The sequence below is a fragment of the Salvelinus namaycush genome, chromosome 25 (assembly GCF_016432855.1).
Source record: "Salvelinus namaycush isolate Seneca chromosome 25, SaNama_1.0, whole genome shotgun sequence".
Classification (NCBI taxonomy): domain Eukaryota; kingdom Metazoa; phylum Chordata; class Actinopteri; order Salmoniformes; family Salmonidae; genus Salvelinus; species Salvelinus namaycush.
In genome coordinates this window covers 24,131,868-24,157,501 of record NC_052331.1, presented here as the reverse complement: position 1 = coordinate 24,157,501, position 25,634 = coordinate 24,131,868, and the positions used below count along the sequence as shown (strand labels likewise).

The 25,634-nt window shown below is 40.8% G+C and overlaps 1 protein-coding gene across 2 annotated transcripts in view; it reads left to right on the top strand.

Annotated features, from left to right (window-relative positions):
- LOC120020376 (cytochrome P450 7B1-like) overlaps positions 1 to 24,787 on the top strand; it is a 30,501-nt gene extending 5,714 nt beyond the window's left edge. For both annotated transcript variants that reach the window (XM_038963978.1, XM_038963979.1), the window contains exons 2-6: positions 13,087 to 13,223; positions 13,457 to 14,056; positions 21,494 to 21,700; positions 22,790 to 22,968; positions 23,349 to 24,787. In XM_038963978.1, the coding sequence (XP_038819906.1) occupies positions 13,087 to 13,223; positions 13,457 to 14,056; positions 21,494 to 21,700; positions 22,790 to 22,968; positions 23,349 to 23,642 (1,417 nt within the window). In that variant the 3' untranslated portion in view covers positions 23,643 to 24,787. The remainder of the gene's footprint in view (positions 1 to 13,086; positions 13,224 to 13,456; positions 14,057 to 21,493; positions 21,701 to 22,789; positions 22,969 to 23,348) is intronic.
- Positions 24,788 to 25,634: the final 847 nt, after the last annotated feature.

Below are 25,634 nucleotides of genomic sequence, written 5' to 3'. Positions count from 1 at the left end.
CCCGTCAGGAAGTCCAGGATCCAGTTGCAGAGGGAGGTGTTTAGTCCTAGGGTCCTTAGCTTATTGATTTGAGGGCACTATGGTGTTGAACACTGAGCTGTAGTCAATGAATAGCATTCTCACATAGGTGTTCCTTTTGTCCAGGTGGGAAAGGGCAGTGTGGAGTGCAATAGAGATTATGTGATCTGTGGATCGGTTGGGGCGGTATGCAAATGTTTGCCTGTTTGATGGTTCGTTGGAGGTTATAGCGGGATTTCTTATAAGGTTCCGGGTTAGAGTCCCGTTCCTTGAAAGCGGCAGCGCTAGCCTTTAGCTCAGTGTGGATGTTGCCTGTAATCCATGGCTTCTGGTTGGGGTATGTACAGTTGAAGTCGGAAGTTTACATACACCTTAGCCAAATACATTTAAACTCAGTTTTTCACAATTCCTGACATTTAATCCTAGAAAAAAATCCCTGTCTTAGGTCAGTTAGGATCACCTATTTATTTTAAGAATGTGAAATGTCAGAATAATAGTTGAGAGTGATTTATTTCAGCTTGTATTTCTTTCATCACATTCCCAGTGGGTCAGAAGTTTACATACACTCAATTAGTATTTGGTAGCATTGCCTTTAAATTGTTTAACGTGGGTCAAACGTTTCGGGTAGCCTTCCACAAGCTTCCCACAATAAGTTGGGTGAATTTTGGCCCATTCCTCCTGACAGAGCTGGTGTAACTGAGTCAGGTTTGTAGGTCTCCTTGCTCGCACACGCTTTTTCAGTACTGCCCACACATTTTCTATAGGCTTGAGGTCAGGGCTTTGTAATGGCCACTCCAATACCTTGACTTTGTTGTCCTTAAGCCATTTTGCCACAACTTTGGAAGTATGCTTGGGTTCATTGTCCATTTGGAAGAGCCATTTGCGACCAAGCTTCAACTTCCTGACTGATGTCTTGAGATGTAGCTTCAATATATCCACATAATTTTCCAACCTCATGATGCCATCTGTTTTGTGAAGTGCACCAGCCCCTCCTGCAGCAAAGCACCCCCACAACATGATGGTGCCACTCCCGTGCTTCACGGTTGGGATGGTGTTCTTCGGTTTGCAAGCCTCCCCCTTTTTCCTCCAAACATGACGATGGTCATTATGGCCAAACAGTTCTATTTTTGTTTCATCAGACCAGAGGACATTTCTCCAAAAAGTATGATCTTTGTCTCCATGTCCAGTTGCAAACCGTAGTCTGGCCTTTTTATGGCGGTTTTGGAGCAGTTGCTTCTTCTTTGCTGAGCAGCGTTTCAGGTTATGTCTATAGGACTCGTTTTACTGTGGATATAGATACTTTTGCACCTGTTGCTTTCAGCATCTTTACAAGGGCTTTGGCTGTTGTTCTGGGATTGATTTGCACTTTTCGCACCAAAGTACGTTCATCTCTAGAAGACAGAACATGTCTCCTTCCTGAGTGGTATGATGGCTGCGTGGTCCCATGGTGTTTATACTTGCGTACTATTGTTTGTACAGATGAACGTGGTACCTTCAAGCGTTTGGGAATTGCTCCCAAGGATGAACCAGACTTTTGGAGGTCTACAATCTTTTTTCTGAGGTCTTGGCTGATTTCTTTTGATTTTCCCAAGATGTCAAGCAAAGAGGTACTGAGTTTGAAGGTAGTCCTTGAAATACATCCACAGGTACACCTCCGATAGGCTAATTGACATCATTTGAGTCAATCATAGCTTCTAAAGCCATGACATCATTTTCTGGAATTTTCCAAGCTGTTTAAAGGCACAGTCAACTTCGTGTATTTAAACTTCTGACCCACTGGAATTGTGATACAGTGAATTATAAGTGAAATAATCTGTCTGTAAACAATTGTTGGACAAATTACTTGTGTCATGCACAAAGTAGATGTCCTAACCGACTTGCCAAAACTATAGTTTGTTAACAAGAAATTTGTGGAGTGGTTGATAACGAGTTTTAATGACTAAGTGTATGTAAACTTCCGACTTCAACTGTACGTACAGTCACTGTGGGGACGACGTCATCGATGCACTTATTGATGAGGCCAATGACTGATGTGGTGTACTCCACAATACCATTGGAGCAATCTCGGAACATATTCCAGTCTGTGCTAGCAAAACAGTGCTGTAGCTTAGCATCTGCTTCATCTGACCACTTTTTTAATTGATCTAGTCACTGGTGTTTTCTGCTTTAATTTTTGCTTGTAAGCAGGACTCATGAGGATATAATTATTTTCACATTTGCCAAAATTAGGGCGAGGGAGAGCTTTGTATGTGTCTCTGTGTGTGGAGTAGAGGTCGTCCAGAGTCGTCCCCCCCCCCCTCCCTCTGGTTGCACATTTAACATGCTGATAGAAATATGGTAAAACGCGATGGAGGTCACGTGTAGGGTTGTGGTAGTCATGAAATTTTGTCATCCGGTGATTGTCAAGCAAATAACTGCCGGTCTCATGGTAATTGACCATTAACATAAACACATTTAGAATTTCCTGGCTTCCACGCCTACAAGCCACTGATGCAGACCTTTGGAAAATCTACATTTTAAAAAGTCTAGTAAATCCATGTAATATAGCCTACACCATCACAATAAATCCATTATTAATTTTAGATGGGTCTACAGAAACATGATACGAAGAAAATATAGTCTATTTCAGAAGAACAGAATGGCAAACTCTGAGTTGTCCTTATGTTTGGTCCTGATTTGGCTATGCCATATGGCTGTGGGCTACACTAGTGCATTTAGCAGACAAAATTTGGTTAGAATTCTGTGGCATTATTTTATAGTATGAATACAATTGAACATAGCCTCATTAAATAGAAAGGACATTTTCTCCAACCGATTTCAGGGAGTGCGGCTATTCTGTTTTTAATGGTTAAAACTTTTTAAGGATCGCTGTTCCGTCAGCGGGACAGTTGTAAATCATTATGTCAAGATCGCAGATTTTAGAGAAACAACAAATGGCGGTACATATAAGTATCTTATATAGGCTGAAAGCTTAAAATCTTGTTAATATAACTGTACTGTCCAATTTACAGTAGCTATTACTGCGAGAAAATGCCATGCTATTGTTTGAGGAGAGCTCCTAACAACAAAACACTTTTTTCAATGCGTTAGGTTTGATAAATTCACCAATGAAGGTGAAATGTGTACTTCTGAAATCTCGCTCTGATTTATCATCCAAAGGGTCCCAGAAGTGTCAACATGAAGTGTCGTTTTTGTTAGATAAAATCATTTTTCATATCCTAAAAAGGTCCATAAAGCATGCACGATTGATTTTGTATTTCCACTCGTTCAATTTGCAATGAAAGGTATCTGTGGAAATCTCACCCTAAACGTTGTTTGAACGAGTCATCACGTACGTATCTATTCATGAGATCCTAGAAGGTAACAAGACTTCACTATTTCATTAAGGGTGTAGTATATCCTATAGGACACCATATTGTGTCAGAGAGCGACGCCTTCATGGCATGCCGATGACGTGGGCGGCCATCACTTGAACGACTTTATCTTTGTCAAATAAGCACCAATCGGGGTCAAAACAAAGCTAGCTAGATAGCCAATGAGCTGGGCTTTACGGGAGTATCCAGAAACCATGGGCTACACTATATGTCGTAAAATGTAGGTACTAACCTTGTACGACAGCATGCCTTTTCATTTTGGACCAAAATTATTCGGATAATTCAGAGTTATGAAGTTATGAAAACTGGTTGTTTTGCAAATGTTGAACTTATGTGGCTACTAATACTTGGAAAGCTAAATCAAAGTCCAAGTATACAGATTTGACGATATTCTTGCAGAAAAATGGAATATGAATGTAAATTTCTCCTTCACGATTTTCCCAAATGTACCTGGGGACTTCACACTAAAGGTCTTGTAGGACAGTCATTCTTAAAGTTATCCGTCTGAAACTTTTCTTATACACTGCTGCCATCTTGTGGACACTATTGGAATTACAGAGTGATGGCAATAACTATGACTTTTCTCTTGCATTTCAAAGATGGTGGTAGAAAAATACTGTATTTTTTTGTATTTTCTTCTACCAGATCTATTGTGTTATATTCTCCTACATTCAATTCACATTTCCACAAACTTCAAAGTGTTTGGTTTCAAATGGTACCAAGAATATGCATATCCTTGCTTCAGGGCCTGAACTACAGGCAGTTAGATTTGGGTATGTCATTTAGGCGAAAAGAGAAAGAGAAAGAAACAGGTCCTCCTATATGCTTAATTTAGAGTTATTTATCCAACTTTAGTTGTGATACATACGTTGGGCTATATGTTTTGATTTTTAATAGATTCTGCATGATGCGACTCTAATGATGATTTGAAAAAAGTTGCATGAAAGGCATGAGCTCTGCTTTTGTTTTTTGTGCTGGCTGTACACACTTCATCAGTCTCTCATTCACAATTTGACAAGTACTTGATAATACCTCAAATTTCCTGGTGGCATCCCAATTGTGTGGATGTAATGCCCCTAAAAAAAATCCTTGCCTTTTGTGGCCATTGTGCCTTTGGGCTGAATATAATAATTATACAACTTTCCACGTTTACTTTTCGTCAGCCAAGAAGATGAGTAGGCCTAACAAACAGCAAAAGCACTAGCCTATGTCAATCTACTATCCCCCATAGTGAAAATGATCTTCCCCAAACTTGAAACTCACACGCTGCTTAGGCTCTACACCCATTGTGCTTAATTTTAAGTTATTTGGCCACTTTAATTGTGATACAAACCTTACCAAAACATATAGGCCTATGGGCTTGGCTACATGAGGTGTGCGACTATGATAAAATAAAAATAAAAAGGCGTGCCGTTTCTTGCCTTACTGCACACAAGCTGGGCATCATTCACAAGTACTAGGCTAATATTGTCACCAATCAGACTATTATTAATTTAATCTTGTCTTTACATATACTAAATCATGTGTGAATTTTGGGGGATTTATAATGGGCCATTATCATGCACCTGTCTCAAAGCAGGGGGTAGGGGGAAAACAATACGTCATCTATGTACTTAAATAGCGAATGGAGGATGCTTTTCCACATGGTTTATTTTCATGCCAGCCAGGTAGGCTATACTCCAGTTGTAAAGAGAAGCAATGTGCTTAATATTAGGAAAGTTGAGAAAAATATATAGTAGACCTAGCCTATAGAAAGCGGATGGGATGCTCTTTATTGATTTGAGATTTTTTTTTTGCATAGCCTATAGAAATGTTGTGCAACATGGGCTCTCATGAAGTGTTTGATTAGATTTTCGATTAGATTTTGCTTGACGTCAGAGTGATTAGAGGAACAATAGAGTGCTGAGTACTAGGCAGTTAGCGAGTTTGGTAGGCTACTAATGATCAGCAGCATCATAGCTTGGAGAAGCCTAATTACCGTGACCAAATGTTCAGGATGGAATTTGACTGCCGGTGTGGCGGTAATACGGTCACTGTAAAAGCCCTAGTCAGGTGTACTAGCAAGGCAGAGGTCCTGGGTTCGAGCAGCATTATGAGCCGAATCAGGAAGAAGCGGTCTAATTAATACACTGCAATGTGGACATCTGTTCTAATATTGTTACTGATGCATGGGGTCCTTATTCTGATGCTGGCCTATCCAAATGTGCTCACTGCTGGCAGACACTATCAGACTCCCTGATTGCTTCTGACAAGTGGCTGGCAGGCAGGCAGTAGTGTGGACTAGGTGGGGGGCACAAGCACAGCAACAACAAGTAAGCCTGGGCTGAGACTTGTCAGCTTGAGGCCTCACAGATAGCAGATCGTCTCATGACCCGCTCTCTCCACACTAGCCCTGGGATGGATAAGCACACGCATGTTAGTTTAGCACTGGCGTTGCACAGATTAGTATTGTTTTGTTGATCTCATGCATTATTTTGTGGCAAAGAAGACTGATCTGTGCTGCACCAAGTCAGCTCCAGATACAGAGTGTCTTCCTTGCATAAGACTTGTTTCAAAAACAAGTACACAGCACAGGAAGGATGATGTAACAGTTAGCCTATCTATTTGTTTTCAATGGCACAATGCTTTGTAGGATAATGCACCTTACAATGTTGCCTCAATTTCATCAGTATGATGACCCACTGACATTGTGTGTCTATAGGGCAAAGATGGGATAAGATGAAGGGTAACATTGTGCCCCTAGGTCAGCCACTGTATGCTAATAGTCTAGTGTACACACCCTGTGGCTATAGACTATATAAGCAAATGTCTCGCCAGCTCTACCTCCTAACTGGTCAAATGAATCCTGATTGGTAAACATATCCCTAAGCTTCAAAAATCATAATATGAAGGGCATTATGATTCTATGTCATGCATATAAAAGTGTTATGAATGCTACATACCACCCCTCTACGTAAAGTGTTAGCAAAATATTTGATAATAGCTTTTTGAAGCGGCTAGTATTGTATTCATTTTCTGGCCACTATCATCCACAATAAAGGAGAAATAATGTTCTGTGCTTAGGCCTAGCTTTTAAGTGGAGTAAATATTAGGCCTGTCCAGTGTGTGTGTGTGTCTGTTGACAGGATCAAAAAATTGCCCCCAGCATTTCTTTAGGCCAAATCTAATGCATGCATGGTTGTTACTGCACCCGCCAACACCACGGTTATTAATAGCCCATCATGGCATTCCTTGGCCTAGGGACAGAAACATATTTTTGTTGCCTCTGATTCTGATAGCCTTAAACAGCAAATGTTTGTCAAAGCTTGGTGATTTGAAAATAAAAGAAACCATAGTAACATTAGATGTGATAAGAGCCTCAAAGGGAGCAACATATGGATAGGAAGAGAAGAGCATATTTAATTAGAACCATAGGATAGAGAGAACAGCAGTGAAAGATTTACAGTGTTACATTTCCTTGGGCTTTGTAATCGCTCTGAGCTATGACATTGCTATGCAGGACTCACTCCTATCATGCCTTTGTAATTGTTTCCCATCTGCATTCACTTAAGATACAGCTGTTTGAGCTGGATACCGTTTGTAAGAACCTGGAGTGATTCCTGCTCTGTCAGCTAATTCGGCCTGAGATGATGCTCTGTGGCATGTCTGTGTGTTCAGTTTTCAGGCTCTAAATTATTTATTCAGTATACCTTGCTGACCAGTAGCTGCTGTATTTGTTTGTTACACTCTATGTGATAAAGGAGAATGGGGATTGGTTGTAGCTGATACCAATCCACCTTGAAGGTTTGGGAGACACCTGATCACATGGTACTCCTTGTCTCATGAATATTGCAAAGATGTTCGTAGTTTCTTTGTCCTTAAAACCTCTGGGATATGTGGGACGCTAGCGTCCCACCTCAACAACAGCCAGTGAAATTGCAGGACGCCAAATTCAAAACAACAGAAATCCCATAATTAAAATTCCTCATACAAGTATTATACACCATTTTAAAGATAAACTTATTGTAAATCCAGCCACAGTGTCCGATTTCAAATAGGCTTTACGGCGAAAGCACACCAAACGATTATGTTAGGTCAGTACCTAGTCACAGAAAACCATACAGCCATTTTCCAGCCAAGGAGAGGGCTCACAAAAGTCAGAAATAGCGATTAAATTAATCACTAACCTTTGATCTTCATCAGATGGCACTCACAGGACTTCATGTTACACAATAAATGTGTGTTTTGTTCGATAAAGTTAAACTTTATGTCCAAAAACCTCATTTGAAATTGGTGTTATGTTCAGAAATGCATTGTCTTCCCCTATTTTCCCCCAATGCTGAACAAGGGTCTTGTTTGTGACTACGTCACGCATTTTCATATCTGAGCGAGGGGCCCATCCTGCGGACAGGCTCATCCCCTCAAACCCCAGAGGCAAGAGACAGTCCTCTGACATGGGAGTCCAAATACCAAAGTACTTTCCCACTTTGGTTTACTTTATTATCGTTCTTGAATTTTCGTTCATTTTTAGGTTCATGATAAGCAGGCAGATATGGTGCACAGTTTTTTTTTTTTTTTATATCGATGCATCATCGGGAATTTAAGGTCATAAGTCTCAATGTAAACGGACTGGGGAGTGCCATCAAGAGAAGTAAGGTAATAGCAAAGATGAAACGGGAGAGAGTTGACATACTATTCTGGCAGGAAACTCACTTATCCACACCTGAACACGAGAAACTCAAGAAAATGGGATATAGGAACACTTTTTTTTTTTCTTACAAAATGGGTAGAAGGGGAGTTGCAATCTTGATCCCAAATTCAGTTAATTTTGAGTTTGTCAGAAATAAAAGACAAGGAGGGTAGATTTATACTTGTTAAATGTAAACTGGATAACAAGGAAGTTACATTATTTAATGTATACGCACCCCCAGGGAGTGACATGGTCTTCTATAGGAAGGTGTTTGATTTAATTGCCACAGAAACCACTGGCACTCTTATCTGTGGAGGGGATTTTAACACAATTCTAAACTCAAAATTGGACAGCACAAATCAAAATAGGAAAATGAGCCTAGTTGCCAAAAAGATCAATAGGATACTGCAGGATCTAGGACTGCTCGATGTATGGCGTGACACCCACAAGACCGATAAGGAATATACTTTTTACTCAGCCCGCCACACTGAATACTCCAGGTTAGACTACTTTTTTATGTACAGTGCAGATAGACACAGGCTTAAGGATTGTAGGATCGGGCAGAGCGACTTATCAGATCATAATGGAGTTTACCTCACTCTACACCTTGATAGCAAACCAAGAAATACTACATGGAGGCTTAATACAAGCATGCTGAATGATCCAGCATTCAAGGAATCAATAAAGACAGAATTGAACATCTATCTGGAGAATAATGATAATGGGGAAGTATCTCCTGCTATACTGTGGGATGCAGCTAAGGCGGTTATTAGAGGAAAAATCATAGGCACATCGTCTCTCAAGAAAAAGATTAAAGCACAGAAACTGCTGAAATTACAGGAAACCCTAAGAAACTTAGAACGATCTCATAGTCAATACAAAGACCCTCTTATATTACGAGAGATTCAAAAGGTAAAACAGGAAATTGACCAGATTTATAGAGAAGAAGTAGAGAAAAAGCTTAGGTTCCTGAAACAACGATATTATGAAGCAGGCTCAAAGGCAACCAAATTACTAGCATGGAGACTCAGGAAACAACAAGCACAGAATACCATTTTTAAAATAAAAGACCCCAAAACAAAAAAGATCACATGCAAATTAGATGAAATACAGAATGCATTTGAATCATATTACACAAATCTGTACAAGCAACCAGAGAAGGCAGATGCACAGACAATAGAGCACTTTTTGAACTCACTTGATCTCCCCTCAATTGGGACAGAGCAAAATGATAGACTAACTTTAGAAATATCCACCGAAGAAATTAATAAAGCAATATCTCAACAAAAAGTCAACAAGTCTCCAGGCACTGATGGCTTCCCTTCAGAATGGTTCAAGACCTTCAGAGAACAACTAACACCTCTACTTAAGGCCTGTTTTAACTGGACTCTGAGGGAGGGTGGTCTCCCACCGTCATGGAGAGAGGCCATCATATCTGTAATCCCAAAAGAGGGTAAAGATAAGAAAGAATGCAGTTCATATAGACCTATCGCAATTCTTAACACAGATTATAAACTATATGCATCAATAATAGCCAAAAGAATGGAGAACATAATCCCAGAATTGATTGACGGAGATCAAACTGGTTTCATACAAAATAGGCAGACACAGGACAATATAAGGAGAACACTACATGTCATGGACCACATTACTCAGAATAAGACAAGTGCAATATTAATCAGTCTAGATGCAGAAAAAGCATTTGATTCAGTGGGATGGGATTACCTATTCCAAGTTATGGAAAGATTTGGTTTCAACAAAGAAGTGATACAGTGCATCAAAACACTGTATTCATGTCCGACCGCTAGAATAAAGATAAATGGACATTTGACACGAGCGATAAAATTAGAGCGAGGGGCAAGACAAGGCTGTAATCTTTCACCCACGCTCTTCTCCTTGTACCTCGAACCATTAGCACAGGCAATAAGACAGGACCCAACCTTAGAGGGAATAACAATAAGAGACAGTGAACATAAGATATGCATGTATGCGGATGACGTTCTGTTATTCCTTAAAGACCCAGGCTCAAGCGTACCTAGATTGATGGATGTTCTACAAACATTTGGAACATATTCAGGGTATGTGCTTAACGTACACAAGACCCAAGCCCTAGTATATAATTATACCCCACAGGAAGAGCTGAAGAATAGGTATAACTTCACCTGGACCTCTTCATCCATTAAATATCTTGGAGTATACCTACCAAAAGATACACCCAAACTTTATTGCATGAATTACGATCACATCAACAAGAAAATATATGATGACCTAGACAGGTGGAACTCACTTCCCTTAGATCTTAGTAGTAGAATTGAAACAATCAAAATGAACATCCTGCCGAGGTTATTGTATTTGTTCCAATCACTGCCCATAGAAATCCCACCTAAACAGTTTAGGGAATGGGATAAACGGATATCAAGGTTTATCTGGAACAGTAAGAGACCAAGAACTAGATATACAACATTACAATTACCAAAAAACTGTGGGGGTATGGCCTTACCAAACCTAAAAGATTATTATGTGTCAGCCCAATTGAGACCCCTGGTTTGTTGGTGCAATTCAGAATACGAATCCAAATGGAAAGACATCGAGACTACTTTGACAGGGATACCCATACAGTCAGTTTTGGGAAATAAGGACATGGTAAAAGAAATATACAATAGACAAAATCAGTGGATTAATTTCTCTCTGAAGACATGGTTTAGGGTAGTTAAGCAAAATAATTTAGACAGAGAGATCAAACTGCTGAGTTGGCCCGCATACGACCCCAGCTTCATCCCTGCAACTCAGGACAGCAGATTTAAACAATGGACGCAGAAAGGCATCACATCATTCAGTACAATTATAAGGAATGGGAACCTAGATAACTTCCAGGACTTAAGTAAAAAACATGGCTTGGATAAACAAGATTTTTACAGATACCTACAAGTCCGACACTATTTCTTAAGGGAGATAAAAGTGACTGACCCTCGAGCACCTCCAAAATTAATCCAAGTATTCACTAACGCATACAACTTGGGGAGTAACAAAAAAACGATTTCAAATCTCTACTTGGGTATTCAATCCTCAAAGAAACATTCTACAAACTATATTAAAAAGAAATGGGAGGAGGAACTTAACATTGAAATAACTGATGAAACATGGTTGAACATATTAGAGACTCAACAAAGCTCCACCAACTCAAGGTCATGGAGAGAATTCTGTTGGAAGAATGTTATACGTTTCTTCATAACACCTAAACTGAAATCAAAACAGACTGGCTCACCACACCCTTGTTGGAGAGAATGCGGTCTATTGAGGGCGGACCACTCTCATATCTTTTGGTCCTGCCCCGCAATCGAAACTTACTGGGGAGAAATAAGATCTAACATTGGAAAAATAATGGGATTTGACATAGAACAAACATTCATTTCTTTGTACTTGGGTGAAATACCAGATAACTTACAGAATAGAGAAAAGTACCTCTTGAAGGTCATACTGGCAGCCAGTAAAAAGGCTATCACTAGGAAATGGCTACAAAAAGACCCTCCCACAGTGACACAATGGATAGACATTGTAGAAGAAATACACCACATGGAGCGTATGACCTTTGCTTTAAGAACTCAACAGGAGAGAGGTCAGGAATACTGGGAGAAATGGGTTTCATACTTGGAAAAGGTCTAATTCAAAGATGCTAATGTAACTAATATGATGATGAAGGTATGAAGTGCACTGTAACTGCCAGATCATTTTTGTTCTTTTATTTTACTTTATTTGTACTTTCTTTGTGTTCCTACAATAAAAACAAAGTATAAAAAAAAAAAGAAATGCATTGTCTCAAACAAACATCCGGTGAAAGTGCAGAGAGCCACATCAAATTACAGAAATACTCATAATAAACATTGATAAAAGATACAAGTGTTATGCATAGAATTATAGATAAACTTCTCCTTAATGCAACCGCTGTGTCAGATTTCAAAAAGGCTTTACGGCGAAAGCACACCTTGCGACTATGTTAGGTCAGCACCTAGCCACAGAAAAACATACAGCCATTTTCCAAAGAAGGAGAGGTCACAAAAGTCAGAAATAGCGTTATAAATATTCACTTACCTTTGATCTTCATCGGAATGCACTCCCAGGAATCCCAGTTCCACAATAAATATTTGTTTTGTTCGATAAAGTCCATCATTTATGTCCAAATACCTCCTTTTTGTTCGTGCGTTTAGCACAGTAATCCAAATGCTCAATGGGCGATCGCTTAGTTCAGACAAAAAGTCATAAAAGTTATATTACAGTTCGTAGAAACATGTCAAACAATGTTATAGAATCAATCGGATATAGGATGTTAGGATAGGATGTTTTTATCATAAATCTTCAATAATGTTTCAACCGGACAATTCCTTTGTCTTTAGAAAGGAAAAGGAACGCAGTTAACTCTCACGGGTGCGCGTGTGACTGAGTTCATGGCATTCTGCCAGACACCTGACTCAAACAGCTCTTATTCTCTCCCCCTTCACGGTAGAAGCCTGAAACAAGGTTCTAAAGACTGTTGACATCTAGTGGAAGCCTTAGGAAGTGCAATATGACCCCATAGACACTGTATATTCGATAGGCAATGACTTGAAAAACTGCAAACCTCAGATTTCCCACTTCCTGGTTGGATTTTTTCTCAGGTTTTTGCCTGCCATATGAGTTCTGTTATACTCACAGACATCATTCAATCAGTTTTAGAAACTTCAGAGTGTTTTCTATCCAAATCTATTCGTTATATGCATATATGCATAATCTATTCGTTATATGCATATGCATATCCTTTTGGGCCTGAGTAGCAGGCAGTTTACTCTGGGCACCTTATTATCCCAGTCCCAAAGAAGTTAAGTTCTAATCACTTAGGCTTGCATTTATATTGTATTTGAATCAGTCAGATCTATGTTTTCTCTTATTTCATCTGAAAGATTTTAGATGGATATATTTGTTATGACATACTGTATATCTGATTTTTACCTAATGTAAAATACAAATTTCTTATGTTTTTCTCTATTATAGGAGAGATGGGGAGCCTCCACTTATAAATGGTTGGATTCCATTCCTTGGGAAGGCTTTGGAGTTTGGGAAGAATGCACATGGATTTCTGGCAGCACATAAGGAGAAACATGGAGATGTATTTACTGTGCTGATTGCTGGTGGGTAATAGTAGTGTTTAATGTATACATTTTATCATAGTATGGTTAAAAAAGGAGCAAAGGAATTTTGCTGAAATGTTTGATAAAATGTATATGTATTGTGCTTCTTACGAAATAATCCTCTTTAAATGGTCTTTAAAAACAGTAAAGTTACTAACAATATGATTGGACAGTACATTACACATGTTTCATGTTTATTGAAATACAATCCTGTCCTCACGTTTCCCCCTCAGGCAAATACATGACCTTCATAATGAATCCGTTGCTGTATCCGTATGTCATCAAACATCAAAAACAGCTGGACTTCCATGAGTTTTTTGACCAAGTGGCCCCCTTGACGTTCGGCTTCCCCCCTGTCAGAAGCGGCAAGTTCCCCGGTATGGGCGAGCACGTCCAGAGGTCCTTCCGTCTTCTACAGGGCGAGAACCTCAATAACCTGACAGAGACCATGATGGGAAATCTCATGCTTGTGTTCCGACAAGACTACCTTACTGGGGAGAGCGAGTGGAGGACTGAAAGTGTGTACCAACTCTGCAATTCGATCATGTTTGAGGCTACTTTCCTGACCCTGTTTGGCAAGCCTGCCCATACCAGCAGACACAGCGGAATGGTGACGCTTCGAGAGGACTTTGTCAAGTTCGACACCATGTTTCCCCTCCTCATTGCCAGGATCCCCATCTCTCTGCTGGGAGGAACCAAGGCCATCCGGGATAAACTGATCAACTACTTCCACCCTCAGAGAATGTCTCGATGGTCCAACACCTCAGGGTTCATAAAGGAAAGAGCAGCACTGTTTGAACAGTATGACTCCATGGGAGATGTCGATAAAGCAGGTAAACACAGTTGATATACTGTAGCACCTGGCTGTCCTTTTTTATACATTTCTATGCAATACTTTATCTTACTTGCTAAATTTGACGACCGGTATGTAAACCTACTGTATCTCAGTAACACTTAACCTTACCTTTACTATATGCCCTTATACATTCACAGTAATAACTGACGTAAACACATTTTATTACTATGTAGATGCTTTTCTCTCTGTATACACCTACAACATAAAATGTTCTACTTGGACTTCACAAGGACATTCCAAACCTCAGTTGTAACTCTTACCGAGTAACTCTGGGTATGTCTTGCCCAGTACCCTGCCCTGAGTCACTGTTGCTAGCCAGCTACCACTCGGTACTCTACCCTGCACCTTGGAGACTGCTGCCCTATCTACAGTTGAAGTCGGATGTTTACATACACCTTAGCCAAATACATTTAAACTCAGTTTTTCACAATTCCTGACAATTAATCCTAGTAAAAGAATCTCTGTCTTAAGTCAGTTAGGATCACCACTTTATTTTAAGAATGTGAAATGTCAGAATAATAGTAGAGTGATTTATTTATTTCAGCTTTTATTTCTTTCATCACATTCCCAGTGGGTCAGAAGTTTACATACACTCAATTAGTATTTGGTATCATTGCCTTTAAATTGTTTAACGTGGGTCAAACGTTTCGGGTAGCCTTCCACAAGCTTCCCACAATAAGTTGGGTGAATTTTGGCCCATTCCTCCTGACAGAGCTGGTGTAACTGAGTCAGGTTTGTAGGTCTCCTTGCTCGCACATGCTTTTTCAGTTCTGCCCACATATTTCCTTATAATTGAGGTCAGGGCTTTGTGATGGCCACTCCAATACCTTGACTTTGTTGTCCTTAAGCCATTTTGCCACAACTTTGGAAGTATGCTTGGGGTCATTGTCCATTTGGAAGACCCATTTGCAACCAAGCTTTAACTTCCTGATTGATGTCTTGAGATGTAGCTTCAATATATCCACATAATTTTCCAACCTCATGATGCCATCTATTTTGTGAAGTGCACCAGTCCCTCCTGCAGCAAAGCACCCCCACAACATGATGGTGCCTCTCCAGTGCTTCACGGTTGGGATGGTGTTCTTCGGCTTGCAAGCCTCCCTCTTTTTCCTCCAAACATGATGATGGTCATTATGGCCAAACAGTTCTAATTTTGTTTCACCAGACCAGAGGACATTTCTCCAAAAAGTACGATCTTTGTCCCCATGTGTAGTTGCAAACTGTGGTCTGGGCTTTTTTTGGGGCGGTTTTGGAGCAGTGCGTACTATTGTTTGTACAGATGAACGTGGTACCTTCAGGCGTTTGGAAATTGCTCCCAAGGATAAACCAGACTTGTGGAGGTCTACAATTTTGTTTTCGGAGGCCGATTTCTTTTGGTTTTCCCATGATCTCAAGCAAAGAGGCAGAGTTTGAAGGTAGGCCTTGAAATACATCCACAGGTACACCTCCGATTGACTCAAATGATGTCAGTTAGCCTATCAGAAGCTTCTAAAGCCATAACATCATTTTCTGGAATTTTCCAAGCTGTTTAAAGGCACAGTCAACATAGTGTATGTAAACTTCTGACCCACTGGAATTGTGATACAGTGAAATAATCTGTCTGTAAACAATTGTTGGAGAAATTACTTGTCACGCACAAAGTAGATGTCCTAACCGACTTGCCAAAACTATAGTTAACAAGAAATTTGTGGAGTGGTTGAAAAACGAGTTTTAATGACTCCAACCTAAGTTTATGTAAACTTCCGACTTCAACTGTAAGTGATTTGGGCCATAAACGGTTCCTCCCCTTATCAGTACTGCCACATGTGACTGTTTCCCCTGCACTCAGCCCCTCCCAAGCTTCATTATGGCACCCCTCATGTCTTTATTATAACTAATGATTATCGTTATATTATTAGTTAAAGATCAGAAATCCAAACCCATCAACATGATTCCATTTGTGTTATTTCACAGTTTTGATGTCTTCACTATTATTCTACAATGTAGAAAATAGTCAAATGAAAGAAAACCCCTGGAATGAGTACGTGTCAACTTTGGACTGGTACTGTGTGTGTGTGTGTGTGTGTGTGTGTGTGTGTGTGTGTGTGTGTGTGTGTGTGTGTGTGTGTGTGTGTATATGCATGTGTATATATATATATATATATATATATATTACTCAGCAAAAAAAGAAACGTCCTCTCACTGTCAGCTGCGTTTATTTTCAGAGAACTTAACGTGTAAATATTTTTATGGACATAACAAGATTCAACAACTGAGACATAAACTGTACAAGTTCCACAGACATGTGACTAACGTGTCCCTGAACAAAGGGGAGGTCAAAATCAAAAGTATCAGTCAGTATCTGGTGTGGCCACCAGCTGCATTAAGTACTGCAGTGCATCTCCTCCTCATGGACTGTACCAGATTTGCCAGTTCTTGCTGTGAGATGTTACCCCACTCTTCCACCAAGGCACCTGCAAGTCCCCGGACATTTCTGGGGAGAATTGACCTAGCCCTCACCCTCCGATCCAACAGGTCCCAGACGTGCTCAATGGGATTGAGATTCGTGCTCTTCGCTGGCCATGGCAGAACACTGACATTCCTGTCTTGCAGGATATCACACACAGAATGAGCAGTATGGCTGGTGGCATTGTCATGCTGGAGGGTTATGTCAGGATGAGCCTGCAGAAAGGGTACCACATTAGGGAGGAGGTTGTCTTCCCTGTAACGCACAGCGTTGAGATTGCCTGCAATGACAACAAGCTCAGTCCGATGATGCTGTGACACACCGCCCCAGACCATGACGGACCCTCCACCTCCAAATCGATCCTGCTCCATAGTACAGGCCTCGGTGTAACGCTCATTCCTTCGACGATAAACGCGAATCCGACCATCACCCCTGGTGAGACAAAACTGACTCGTCAGTGAAGAGCACTTTTTGCCAGTCCTGTCTGGTCCAGCGACGGTGGGTTTGTGCCCATAGGCGATGTTGTTGCCGGTGATGTCTGGTGAGACCTGCCTTACAACAGGTCTACAAGCCCTCAGTCCAGCCTCTCTCAGCCTATTGCGGACAGTCTGAGCACTGATGGAGGGATTGTGCGTTCCTGGTGTAACTCGGGCAGTTGTTGTTGCCGTCCTGTACCTGTCCTGCAGGTGTGATGTTCAGATGTACCGATTCTGTGCAGGTGTTGTTACATGTGGTCTGCCACTGCGAGGACGATCAGCTGTCCGCCCTGTCTCCCTGTAGCGCTGTCTTAGGCGTCTCACAGTACGGACATTGCAATTTATTGCCCTGGCCACATCTGCAATCCTCATGCCTCCTTGCAGCATGCCTAAGGCACGTTCACGCAGATGAGCAGGGACCGTTGGCATCTTTCTTTTGGTGTTTTTCAGAGTCAGTAGAAAGGCCTCTTTAGTGTCCTAAGTTTTCATAACTGTGACCTTCATTGCCTATCGTCTGTAAGCTGTTAGTGTCTTAACAACCGTTCCACAGGTGCATGTTCATTAATTGGAAACCGTGTTTAAACCCTTTACAATGAAGATCTGTGAAGTTATTTGGATTTTTAATAATTATCTTTGAAAGACAGGGTCCAGAAAAAGGGATGTTTCTTTTTTTGCTGAGTTTATATACTATCATTCAAAAGTTTGGGGTCACTTGGAAATGTCCTTGTTTTTGAAAGAAAAGCACATTTGTTTGTCCATTAAAATAACATCAAATTGATCAGATATACAGTGTAGACATTGTTACTGTTGTAAATGACTATTGTAGCTGGAAACGGCAGATTTTTTTTTAATGGATTATCTACATATGCGTACAGAGGCCCATTATCAGCAAACATCACTCCTGTGTTCCAATGGCACGTTGTGTAAGCTCTCACAGTGCAGTAATACATACATAATCCCAAAAAATGCTTGAAGAAAGAAATTAAGAAATATTAGCACAAGCAATGTCAGAGTCTGAAACAATAAAAAAAAATATACACCACCGTTCAAAAGTTTGGGGTCACTTAGAAATGTCCTTGTTTTTGAAAGAAAAGCACTTTTTTTTTGTCCATTAAAATAACATCAAATTGATCAGAAATACAGTGAAGACATTGTTAATGTTGTAAATGACTACTGTAGCTGGAAACGGCTGATTTTTAATGGAATATCTACATAGGCGTACAGAGGCCCATTATCAGCAAACATCACTCCTGTGTTCCAATGGCACATTGTGTTAGCTAATCCAAGTTTATCATTTTAAAAGGCTAATTGATCATTAGAAAACCCTTTTGCAATTATGTTAGCACAGCTGAAAACTGTTTTCCTGATTTAAAGAAGCAATAAAACTGGCCGCCTTTAGACTAGTTGAGTATCTGGAGCATCAGCATTTGTGGGTTCGATTACAGGCTCAAAATGGACAGAAACAAAGTCCTTTCTTCTAGAACTTGTCAGTCTATTCTTATTCTGAGAAATTAAGGCTATTCCATGTGAGAAATTGCCAAGAAACGGAAGATCTCGTGCAACGCTGTGTACTACTCAATCAATCAAGTTTATTTTATATAGCCCTTCGTACATCAGCTAATATCTCGAAGTGCTGTACAGAAACCCAGCCTAAAACCCCAAACAGCAAGCAATGCAGGTGTAGAAGCACGGTGGCTAGGAAAAACTCCCTAGAAAGGCCAAAACCTAGGAAGAAACCTAGAGAGGAACCAGGCTATGAGGGGTGGCCAGTCCTCTTCTGGCTGTGCCGGGTGGAGATTATAACAGAACTATGCCAAGATGTTCAAAAATGTTCATAAGTGACAAGCATGGTCAAATAATAATCATGAATAATTTTCAGTTGGCTTTTCATAGCCGATCATTAAGAGTTGAAAAACAACAGGTCTGGGACAGGTGGCGGTTCCATAACCGCAGGCAGAACAGTTGAAACTGGAATAGCAGCAAGGCCAGGCGGACTGGGGACAGCAAGGAGTCATCATGCCCGGTAGTCCTGACGTATGGTCCTAGGGCTCAGGTCCTCCGAGAGAAAGAAAGAGAGAAGGAGAAAATTAGAGAGAGCCAAGATTTTCAAAATGTTCATAAATGACAAGCATGGTCAAATAATAATCAGGAATAAATGTCAGTTGGCTTTTCATAGCCGATCATTAAGAGTTGAAAACAGCAGGTCTGGGACAGGTAGGGGTTCCGTAACCGCAGGCAGAACAGTTGAAACTGGAATAGCAGCAAGGCCAGGCGGACTGGGGACAGCAAGGAGTCATCATGCCCGGTAGTCCTGACGTATGGTCCTAGGGCTCAGGTTCTCAGAGAGAGAGAAAGAAAGAGAGAACGAGAGAATTAGAGAGAGCATACTTAAATTCACACAGGACACTGGATAAGACAGGAGAAGTACTCCAGGTATAACCAACTGACCCTAGCCCCCCGACACATAAACTACTGCAGCATAAATACTGGAGGCTGAGACAGGAGCGGTCAGGAGACACTGTGGCCCCATCCGAAGATACCCCCGGACAGGGCCAAACAGGAAGGATATAACCCCACCCACTTTGCCAAAGCACACCCCCCGCACCACTAGAGGGATATCTTCAACCACCAACTTACAATCCTGAGACAAGGCCGAGTATAGCCCACAAAGATCTCCACCACAGCACAAACCAAGGGGGGGCGCCAACCCAGACAGGAAGATCACGTCAGTAATTCAACCCACTCAAGTGACGCACCCCTCCTAGGGACGGCATGAAAGAGCACCAGTAAGCCAGTGACTCAGCCCCTGTAATAGGGTTAGAGGCAGAGAATCCCAGTGGAGAGAGGGGAACCGGCCAGGCAGAGACAGCAAGGGCGGTTCGTTGCTCCAGAGCCTTTCCGTTCACCTTCACACTCCTGGGCCAGACTACACTCAATCATATGACCTACTGAAGAGATAAGTCTTCAGTAAAGACTTAAAGGTTGAGACCGAGTCTGCGTCTCTCACATGGGTAGGCAGACTGTTCCATAAAAATGGAGATCTATAGGAGAAAGCCCTGCCTCCCGCTGTTTGCTTAGAAATTCTAGGGACAATTAGGAGGCCTGCGTCTTGTGACCGTAGCGTACGTATAGGTATGTACGGCAGGACCAACTCGGAAAGATAGGTAGGAGCAAGCCCATGTAACGCTTTATAGGTTAACAGTAAAACCTTGAAATCAGCCCTTGCCTTAACAGGAAGCCAGTGTAGGGAAGCTAGCACTGGAGTAATATGATCAAATTTCTTGGTTCTAGTCAGGATTCTAGCAGCCGTATTTAGCACTAACTGAAGTTTATTTAGTGCTTTATCCGGGTAGCCGGAAAGTAGAGCATTGCAGTAGTCTAACCTAGAAGTAACAAATGCATGGATTAATTTTTCTGCATCATTTTTGGACAGAAAATTTCTGATTTTTGCAATGTTACGTAGATGGAAAAAAGCTGTCCTTGAAACAGTCTTGATATGTTCGTCAAAAGAGAGATCAGGGTCAAGAGTAACGCCGAGGTCCTTCACAGTTTTATTACTAATCCCTTCACAGAACAGCTCAAACTGTCTCTAACTAGAATAGAAAGTGGAGTGGGAGGCCCTGGTGCACAACTGAACAAGAGGACAAGTACATTAGTGTCTAGTTTGAGAAACAGACGCCTCACAAGTCCTCAACTGGCAGCTTCATTAAATAGTACTCGCAAAACACCAGTCTTAATATCAACAGTGAAGAGGCAACTCCGGGATGCTGGCCTTCTAGGCAGAGTTCCTCTGTCCAGTGTCTGTGTTATTTTGCCCATCTTAAACTTTTCTTTTTATTGGCCAGTCTGAGATGTGGCTTTTTCTTTGCAACGCTGCCTAGAAGGCCAGCATCCCAGAGTCACCTCTTCACTGTTGACATTAAGACTGGTGTTTTGCGAGTACTATTTAATGAAGCTGCCAGTTGAACAACAGTTTTCAGTTGTGCTAACATAATTGCAAAAGGGTTTTCTAATGATCAATTAGCCTTTTAAAATGATAAACTTGGATTAGCTAACACAATGTGCCATTGGAACACAGGAGTGATGTTTGCTGATAATGGGCCTCTGTACGCCTATGTAGATATTCCATTAAAAATCAGCCGTTTCCAGCTACAGTAGTCATTTACAACATTAACAATGTCTTCACTGTATTTCTGATCAATTTGATGTTATTTTAATGGACAAAAAAAAAGGTGCTTTTCTTTCAAAAACAAGGACATTTCTAAGTGACCCCAAACTTTTGAACGGTAGTGTATATATTTTTTTATTGTTTCAGACTCTGACATTGCTTGTGCTAATATTTCTTAATTTCTTTCTTCAAGCATTTTTTGGGATTATGTATGTATTACTGCACTGTGAGAGCTAGAAACTCAAGCGTTTCACTGCACCTTTGTTAACATCTGTAAACTTTAATTTAATTGAAATATCTCTTCCTTACCTTTACCTGCCCCAGCTCATCATTTTGCTATTCTATGGGCGTCGGTGGGAAACACAGTCCCAGCCACCTTCTGGGCCATGTATTACCTGGTGACGCACCCAGAGGCCCTTGCAGTTGTGCGTGAGGAGATCCATGGTGTCCTGCAGGTCTCAGGAATAGAAACAGACCACAACAGAGACATCGCCTTCACCAGAGAACAGCTGGACAGCCTACTGTATTTGGGTAGGTTATTGTTATGATGTAATATTGTTAGGTTGGTCTTAATCTCAGCACCCACAACCAAATCAGATACTCTACTGTCATAAGAGATTAGGTTTGTCTGCAGTGTCCAAATTTCCCTTTGCATTTTTCATATAATTTTCTCTCCTGATTGTGTTACGTGGTCTCAGCCCCAAGCACACAGGGTTCAGTTGAGTCAATGGTAGTGTGGCTTCGAGAGGGCCTTCCAATCCTTTGTATGTCTGACTATACAAACAGCATAGAGGGCTTCTTATTACACTCCTACTCTGTAGTGGCAGGTGCTCTGTGTGTACAATTTAGGGCAAATCCTCCTGTCCCCACCCCCCAAAAGAATCCCTCCAGACTCTGTACCTGTCACATTAAATCCCACTGCTGCACCCACCATGCGGACTGTAGCCTCATCTCTTCTGACAACTGCATGCTCGGGGACAAATGCCACTGGTGTAGATTCTCTGTGGCTCCCTCTCTCTCTCTCACACTACTACCGATGTCATCTCCCTCAGGGGAAGACAGTGGAATATCTGTTCCACATCTGCTTGTTCTTATAAGTTATAGGGGGTACTGAGCTACGTTTGTATAATTCTCTCTTCTATGGTGTTATCTCTTAAGATTGTCATGGTTTTAATGAAAAACGCTGCTAGTCAAGATACCTTTATGTATGCATGTGAAAATAAAGCTATGTATGACTTATGATTATTCAGCTTGTGTTTTAGCCATTTTGCTTGAGCAGTTCATATTTCTAACTAATAGTCCTTCAAGTCTCAATGCTTTCCCTCCTGTGTGAGTATGTTAGGAATGGAATTGTGAGGTTAGATTACTTGTTGGTTATTACTGCATTGTCGGAACTAGAAGCACAAGCATTTCGCTACACTCGCATTAACATCTGCTAACCATGTGTATGTGACAAATAAAATTTGATTTGATGTGTATGTACAGTAATGAGTCAGTATTGGGCCACTCAAGGTAAAAAAAATAGTACCTCAGATAGGCCAAAACAAAACCCATGGCAATGTTGGTAAATATAAAACAAAATGCCTGGTGACTAACTGAACTGTTCTGTTGTGTTCTCAGAGAGCTCCATAAATGAAAGTCTGCGGCTGTCTTCAGCCTCCATGAACATCCGCGTGGCCCAGGAGGACTTCAGCTTGCGGCTGGAGGGAGAGCGCTCCATTGGAGTGAGGAAAGGAGATATCATCTCCCTGTCTCCCCAGAGCATGCACATGGACCCCGGGATCTACAAGAATCCAGAGGTAAAGAAGACCAGTCGTTCAGATTCTGTGGGCGTCCTAGAATGGCTGTAGGCTCTCTCGCCTTCACTGTGTCTGGTCTGGGGGTTTTGTTGTTCTGCTGAATTGCCTTCCCACACCACCTGGTGTGCGTGTCCACAGGTTAGATTAATGAGCAGAATGCATGGACTGTGAAGGATTGAATCCACCCACTGGCCTTCAGAAGGTCACACCATTCATGCTAATGTAATCCGGGTGTGACTGGTGATAACCTTGCCATGATCTGTGACTAAGCAAAATGGAAACATTCCTGGAATATGCAATAAGATGGAATATTAACCTTTATTATATAAGACGATGAAAAATAAAGGCTTACACACTTATTTATATTACCCCTCTGACAGATCTACAAGTTTGACCGATACATCGAAAACGGAAAGGAAAAGACAGACTTCTATAAGGACGGCCAGAAGCTGAAGTACTACCGGATGTCTTTCGGCTCAGGCTCCACTAAGTGCCCAGGAAGGCACTTTGCGGTGAATGAGATAAAGCAGTTCCTTTCTCTGCTGCTGCTCTACTTTGACGTGGAGGTGTTGGAGGGGCAGGAGCCGTGTACCCTGGACCCCAGCCGTGCTGGCCTGGGCATCCTGCTCCCTGCCAGTGACGTCCAGATCCGCTACAGGCTACGTCGATCCTGAGAGGAGGAGGACATCTGTATATGAACAAACACTAGAGGGCTGAGCCCTGTGTGACTAATGGATTTGACTTTCTCATAGGATGCACCCCAAATGATACCCTATTTATTCCCTACATAGTGCACAACTTTAGACCAGGGACCATAGGGCTTTTGTCAAAAGTACTGCACTATATTGGCAATAGGGTGCCATTTGGGACACACCCATGGATGAGTATTCACACAAGTAGCTATTGACTGAACAGAAATGCATTGCTAATTTGTCAACGTATTATATTAGGACAGGCTCTAACAGTGGGCAGGATTGGTGAATCTGCTAGCTAGGGACCTTTTGGTGTTTTATTCCGTAGGACAGAATGATCCATTAATTGTTAACAGTTTTTGCTGTTTATAACAGATAGTATTTTATTTGAATACTAAAAATATGTTTGTTTATTATGCCTTGCATTATAAAACCATATATAACAGGGTATAGAGGGGCCCTGGATTAATGTCCCAAAATGAAATAATATTTCATTTATATATATTTTTTGAAATAGGAACTGTCGGGGTCTCAACTTACTGTTGTTAGAATATTAGAATACACAAGGTGCAATTTCAAAATGTGGTTGTGCATCAGCAGTTCATCTCTTATGTCAGTCACTCAATTAGCTCATGTCAGCAATCATTTTTTTTGATTGATAAGTTAGTTTAGTCAGCTATCTTGACCTGTAGTAATCGTGGTTGAATTACCAACCGGGGCCCCCATTGATTTTGTTATTCACTCTCACTCAGATATCATATTAAAAACTGCAAACATGTCTTCCCACCCCATGACAAAATGTGTAGAATTGCAGGATATTAACTCAAATTATTATTTTTTAAATCACTGTCAAAGTTGCCCATCCCTGATCTATACTGTACAACAGTAGTTGAATCAAATAGTTGAACTATATTACAGGGTAAAAGGACAATGTGATGAAAGCTTTATGTAGTAAATGGTGGTGTCCCTAAAACATGACTGATTTATTAGTTTCATTTTTCTATAACATTAACCAAATAACCAAACATTTAAAGTTATACATTCAAATGTCTTTCCTATTTCAAGAGTCCTACAGGGTGTTGTTTGCTATTTACAATTCATGAAATAAATTAAAACTGGACAAATCACTTCTGCATGTGGCAGTAATTTTATTCCTTACATTTTTACCAATAGTGACCTATTCTCTTAATGGATCCAGTGAATCTGCAAGGTTATTAACTATATGCTCAGAGGAATTGTTTTGTTTGACCAACTCTCTTGTGCGAGTACAGCGTTCTGATCGTTGTTTGTCATTAATGCTGTCCCTGGTAATAAAACGACTCCATTTATGTTTGTCAAATGCCTGCATTATTAAATAGTATTTAGGGAAATGTAAATGACACAATTAATGACCAAATTACATGTATGAAAATATTTGTATTGCATTTATTTGGGTAAAAGATATATAGGCCTAAAACAAAATGTACAATAGCACTTACAAATATTAATTAAAACACTTCCAATGTGGTCCTTGACGGTAAAAACAATATCATTGATTGATATCATTATCAAACTTAGGCCTATAGGCTACCTATTAATTCACCCAATATTCACAATTGCTCTCTTTGTAACTAATTTGGGTTTGGTTGTACATAGCCCATGCATTGAGGTATAGGCTACTGGAAAACATACCATAACATACCTTATGTCACCAATACAATTTATCCATCGAACATCATCTAATCAAACTGAAGAAAATGTACCGTATGACATAATGGTTAAATAAGACTAAACATAATTTGTTAAAAGGCTAACCATTTTTGACCATGTTAGCTGTCATTTAGTTAGATTAGTTCGAAACGCAATCACCATGCAGAACAGAGTTATATAGTATAGGACTCCATGTCTCGTAATATGTGACTACTTCTGTCAGTCACGCTGATCCCGTCAATTCAGTTGTGCTCACGAAACTTGAAGTCGCCTGTTAGTGTCGGA